Below are 6,421 nucleotides of genomic sequence, written 5' to 3' on the forward strand. Positions count from 1 at the left end.
GCTTTGCGAAAGAGCGAAATGGCTCGAAGGAGAGGAAAAACACGACATCTGGCGGGCAGCAGCGCTGTCGCTCCCCCACTCCTCCCGAGCGACAGCTGGCCTAGTCATCGACACCGCCGCCGCTGAAAGTCATTTCTCCCGCGCGGAGGGAAAAACTACATCTGGTGTTCTTTACCTAGGGCTGCAACACTGTCGGGTTTTCGCCACACGTGCGAATTGTTTTTGCTCACCCCACACGTTCCTGCTGCCGGTTGCCGATTTGGGGGAGATGCCCTCCACGATAAATGAACCTCTTGCAGAGATCTTTAAATGCATAAAAGGACGGCATACGCTATTCTTTGCCTCATTTGTACTTTTAAAACGTGTGCGTGAAAAGTTTTAGTATTATCAAGATGCAGCATCAACATTCGCCCGATGTGGTTTCCCTCGTAAGTACCATTCCTCTCTCTTTTTTTCTCTATCTCTCTCATCCTTGGTTCGACACTCGTAGCATATATATATATACACACACTTGTGTTAGCGCCGACCCTTATGGCGAAGTGGTTAGAGTCGGACGCCTCAGTACAAATACGTTAGTTTTGCCGAACCTTGTGGCGGAGTGGTTAGCACGCGCCAGCCGGGGAGACGACCTGGATTCGAATCTTCTCCTCCTTACACAAGCATAAGTTAGTTTTGCCGCCGACCCCTGTGGCGAAGTGGTTAGCATACGCAAGAGGGGACCTGGATTCGAATCTTCTCTTTACACACGCATAAGTTAGTTTTGCCGACCCTTGTGGCGAAGTGGTTAGCACACGCCAGCCGGGGGGAACGACATAGATTCGAATCTCAGCATGGATAGACTCAGTGCGAATTTTCTCACCAAACAAAATAGTGTACATATACACAGCTATTCAAACTCTAGTTTGAGGTAAACAAACAAACACGCACAGCGTTCAGGGAAAAATCTTTTCTTTATTTAGTTTTGCACACACGTTCTACATTCTACGGTACTTATACATATCATACGCACTTCACTTAGTGTAGTAGGACCTTATGGGTTCTCCACACACACACACACACACACACACACACACACACACACTTGCAAGAAAATGAAAAGAAATAAAACACTTCTATTTGGGGGCACGACTTTATAGTCCCCCTCTCTCGATTTGCTACATTCTGTAATAGTGTAGTAGGACCTTATGGGTTCAGCAAACAAAAACAAAAAACACTTCTATTTTGGGGGGCAGGGCCACCAGTTCTGAATATCCTTAGAGAATAACTACATTCTGTATTTAGCGGTGAGAGACTTATCTGCTCCCGCGAAGTTCTGCTTCTTGAATAGTTTATACAAATCATACGCACTTCGCATTGTATAGTAGGACCTTATAGGTTCCTCGTTCACAACTCTTGCAAAAAACATTTCTATTTTGGGACACGACTTCTGTAGTAACTGCATAGTCTGGTACAGGGCCACAAGTCCTTGAATATCCTTCTCGATTGATTGGGCTTTTGTCTCCAATGCTAGGATCAGGTTCTCGATCCCTCCTTCTTTCCTTGTCAGAGCTTCCAAATAGTACGCAGACTCGTCAATCTCATTCTCACCACACCTTTCTCCCATCACGTGGATTCTTTTGCATGGTAGACAGTAGTCCCCGGGAAACAAAACTGGTGGCGATGTCTGCAAAGAAAACAATACACACTTGTAAATACAAAACATATTTCCTACTTCTTTTTTACTACATTTACCTATATTTTTTACAGATTATCACCCGGGAAATTCTAGAAATAGAAACGGTTGAAGTAGGAGGGCGGGTCGTACGGAGGACCAGATGCGTTGTAGAAAGGGAGGGGAACGTGTATTACGTCCCACCCGATCACCCTTTGGTTCAGGGTGACGTCAACCTATTCATGGGCTGCCGTTTAGAACCCCAAGAACCCCAACGACGGCAGTATAGACCTCCCACACCTCACCCGCATGCACCGACACCCCCTTCCCCCAACCCGTCCTACAACTACTCCCCTCCACCTCCTAGAAACAACCCCTCAACCCCGGACAGCTTGGCGGAGGAAGAGGAGGCCGTATTACAAACCCGTTGACGGTCTCCTAGTCCCTGATTTTGATGACCTACTACCTTACTACCCCCAACAGTAGTAACCTATACCCTTCTTCCTACCTTCTCCCTCTATCCTTCATTTCCCCTTCTTTTCATCTACACCCTTACTTCTTCAAACAGAACCTCCCCGTAAGTACTTTTTTTATTTATTTTATTTTTTACTAACGACATATAAGTGTTATTATTTATTTGTACTCACCATCTTGTATTACTCGTTGAACAATTCTGATGCTAGCAGCGGGGCGTCCTCTCCTTCTACTTCCGCTATCACTTTCAACTCGTCCTTCCTTCGTCTTCTTCTTCGTCTACTGTAGCTCTCGCCGGCGTCGCTGCACTCGTTCTCGGCTGTGTCGCTGTCTCTGTCGACCTCGTCACGATCCTGTAGCCAGTTAGACAATGTTTCACTTAGTTGCACTTTCTTTCTTTGCGGTCTCTCTCCGGCACGTATCTGTCTTCGCACCCTCCAGAGACTGTACATTAATTCGTCCAGCGGTAAACCCTCCCCCGGATTCATTGCTATCGGCTTCACCAGATTACGGTTCGGATGTGTAGTATTCAATAGCAAATCCCCTAATGTGTGCTGCTCGGTAAGGCGCCCATGGAACAGACTAGCAAATCCCAACATTTTCGACATAACATAGGATGCTTCCAGATTTGCTGTTTCCGCAGCAGCGGTCAGCCTTGCCGTGTTTACTATGTACATATTTTGAAACGAACCATATCTAGCAACGCCATGTCCCTCCATTTTACCCTGAAGAAACATTTCCAGAGTGGAAACGCGATTTCCGAACGGAACTGCAACACCATCTCTTTCCCCCATCGTTGGCAACTCTTTCTCCACAATATACTGGACATTACATTCATCCATACACCAAAGCTGGCGACCAAACTTTACATTTACTCTCTCCTCACAAAGACATTTTCCCTTCTCACCTATCGCGCTCGCTTCGTAGATATACAGAGGACCACACTCCTCCCCCTTCGTCTGCAAATCTCTGATCACAGACATATCCCTAGTCAGAAAACTAAAGTGAAAATATGACGGGTGATATTTGTGTAACACAAACGATTCACACATTTCATACCCACCGCCGCCGCCACCTTTCTTTGACGAAGTACTCACAGCTACCTTGCAACGAGCTGTTGGGGTGGTCCTACGAGGGACATACATCATATCCACATCCCCTTCCCTACATTCTACACTCGTTAATAACTCCCCATCAATACTAGCGGACTCCACATCTACACAGAAACGTATCCACGGACGCGCACAATTCATCTCTCTCTTAGACAACAACGATGAAGCCGCAACAACCTACAACGAAAACAGAAATACTCTGCGTTACACAACTTCCTTCTTGAATCTACATTCACGTCCGTCGTCAAAGGCAAAACAATCTGTACAATCACGAGTACTTTTATAACTAAAATCCCCGCAATAAACACAGAAAAAATCATCTGACAACCTCGTACGCAACCCACCAGGCATAAACAAAAACTTGCCTTCGCGACGGAGCACATACATTCTATACTCGCTACAGTTCACATTCACACAGTAGTTACGAGAATACCCGTAATCTGGGAAATCAACCACTTGAACGTCTTTACAGTATGGACAGTGAATTGAACGATTACTTTTTACAGTCCCCAGATACAAAGACATCACAAACCACAAATCTCTTTCGGTAATGCGTAAGACAGACAGTATACACACCTCAGACTCAGCAGCAGCAGAAAAAAACTTCTCCACTCTCAGAGACAGACACATCGAACTTGTCGACGTCAAACATATTTATACCAACAAGCCGTGGGAGACTCCTCCACACACAAACACCGCATTGGTCACAACCACAACACCTGCACTCCCCCACAGAGATATATATTTGATCCACACATCTGCGATCCCCCACAGAGCAAAAAATTCGATCTGGTCAGATGCCAACGCTCGCCACAGATAGAGGTATATTTGAACTGGCCACATGCCGCCAAAACTACCCCTCCCCATAGAGACACATTCGAAACGAACATCCGCCAGATGTCAACCAACCCCCACAGAGTATTATCTTTCATCAGGTCCACATATCACGCAGAGCAAAAAATCGATCCGAACAGATGTCGACGCTCCCACGCAGAGCCTAAAAATATTCTATCCACACACAACCGTCGACACCACCTGCACTCCCCCACAGAGCATGCGCACGCATTCATCACGCAGAGCAAAAAATTCAATACTCACAGATGTCGACGCTCCCACGCAGAGCCTAAAAATATTCTATCCACACAGCTGCCGACACCACCTGCACTCCCCCACAGAGCATGCGCACGCATTCACCCCCCACAAACACACCGCTACTATATAAACCACAAACACGCACACACCAAGCACAGATCAGCAACGACAACACAAGCAGAGACATCATGCACCCACCCAGTACAAACGATGACGTCACCAATCACCTATACAAACAATCGATCAATCAATCTATATTATTATCAATTATATCAACAACTATAATAAGGTTTAACAATACAACAATCTACAAACATATCATTTACCCCCACCCCCATCAATCACTATATTATTAGGACACCCACATACCCTAACATACAACTCCTTATTTGGAAAAAATATAAATAAATATGACACCTGTCAATCAATCAATCACTATCTTAGGTTAACAACACCCACATACCCTTACATACAACTCCTTATTTGGAAACACCCCCACCCACACCTAATTTAAAAAAAATCGATCCCCACCCAAAAAAAATGTATTGATCACTTATCGATTATTGGAAATCGATTAAGGTAATCGATAATTATTGATTATCGCGCTATGGCCCCCCCCTTAACTACTATATCCTGTATAATCACGAGATGTACAGCTACTAAAAGTATGTAGCATTATGTTGTGTCTGCTATGAAATGTCCTTTTTTTTAAGAAAATGTGAAAAGGGTGGCGTTATTGTAGCCGGTTACCCTATATATTTTATTTATTATGTACTTTTATGAATAAAACTTATAGTTCATGCTGTGATATTCTTAACCTACCTGAACTATATGATCATTGGTTGTTGATCAAGATATTGTAAATGGCCCTGCAATAACCTTACAATTAAGGCAGTGGACCCTTCTACATATTAATGAAATGTTTAACTGTATATTGTAACGACTGATATATCTCCTTGTACTTATCAAGTACCTTGTAAATTTCTAAGTATTTGTAAACTTATATTTCAGGTTATGCACCTTTACTTATATCACCAGTTTTATGGTTGGTCAAATGTAACCTAATTTTTACCCCTACTTAGGTAAATTATATTTTCTTTGGATCTTTCATTTTTCCTTACGATATAGAAAAATTAGGTACTTGACTGACTCATATAATGGAATTGAATTGGAATTGAGTTAAAATTTCTGGGTGCGTCGGCACTTAAGGCCATTTCGCACCCTTCTATGTATACGGGAAAATATCCCTTATCTAAAATTCTGACTTAATTTTAAAAAAGGGGTGTAGATAGTCCCTTGGGAAAAACTAAAAGTGCAAGGTTGTAAAGAGACCTGCATGAGACAAACAAGACACATTAAAAAGTCAGAACTGACAAACTAAAAACCTCCTTACAGACGGTGGAAAAGTCCAGCTCTTCGCAAAAAACTAAAAACATTTGATAAAATACTGCTGTCATCACCCAAGAGGGATGACAGACAGCCGGAAAGGTTAAAAGTCTGCCGGAGGTAAGCAAGATCGACACATTCAACGAGAATGTGTCGAACGCTTAAAATAACATTACAAACACGACACAACGGAGGGTCCAGCCCTTGGAGCAGGTGACCATGCGTTAGACGGCTGTGTCCTAGACGCATGCGGGTAAGAATAACTTCTTCTCGCCGAGAGGGACGGGATGAGGAACGACAAGCATCTATGGTGGGCTTAACAGCGTGAAGCTTGTTAACCGTTTCCGTATCCCACTCGGCCTGCCAAGTGTCAAGAAGGCGACAACGGAACACATTCTGCAGGTCGCTAGCAGGCAAAAGGTGGACGAGAACATCGCCGTCTGCATCAGCACACTTGACGGCAGCATCAGCTGCTTCGTTCCCCTGGATGCCCACGTGGCTAGAGACCCAACAGAAGTGTCCATCCGCACTGGCTGATAAGGACACAAGCCGTCTGAATATGCGTTGCGCTACCAGATGCCGGGAATTCGGCGAATCCAGAGACTGCAACACGCTGGTCGAATCACAGCACAACAGGACCTTCTTCAGACCATTGACGTCTGCAAAGTCCAGTGCTTTTAGGATGGCGTACAAATCTGCCGTATAG

General features: G+C 44.5%; 1 protein-coding gene across 1 annotated transcript; it reads right to left on the reverse strand.

Moving 5' to 3' along the window:
- Positions 1-1,188: 1,188 nt before the first annotated feature.
- On the reverse strand, positions 1,189-2,564 carry LOC145996385 (uncharacterized). The gene is made up of 2 exons (XM_083132814.1): positions 2,299-2,564; positions 1,189-1,663 (listed from the first exon to the last, which is right to left on the reverse strand). The coding sequence occupies exons 1-2, from the start codon at positions 2,299-2,301 to the stop codon at positions 1,265-1,267; spliced, it is 402 nt and encodes a 133-aa protein (XP_082988940.1). The 5' UTR covers positions 2,302-2,564; the 3' UTR covers positions 1,189-1,264.
- Positions 2,565-6,421: the final 3,857 nt, after the last annotated feature.

This window comes from Lepisma saccharinum, chromosome 12 (genome assembly GCF_977018435.1).
Source record: "Lepisma saccharinum chromosome 12, izLepSacc3.1, whole genome shotgun sequence".
In the NCBI taxonomy this organism is placed as follows: Eukaryota; Metazoa; Arthropoda; class Insecta; order Zygentoma; family Lepismatidae; genus Lepisma; species Lepisma saccharinum.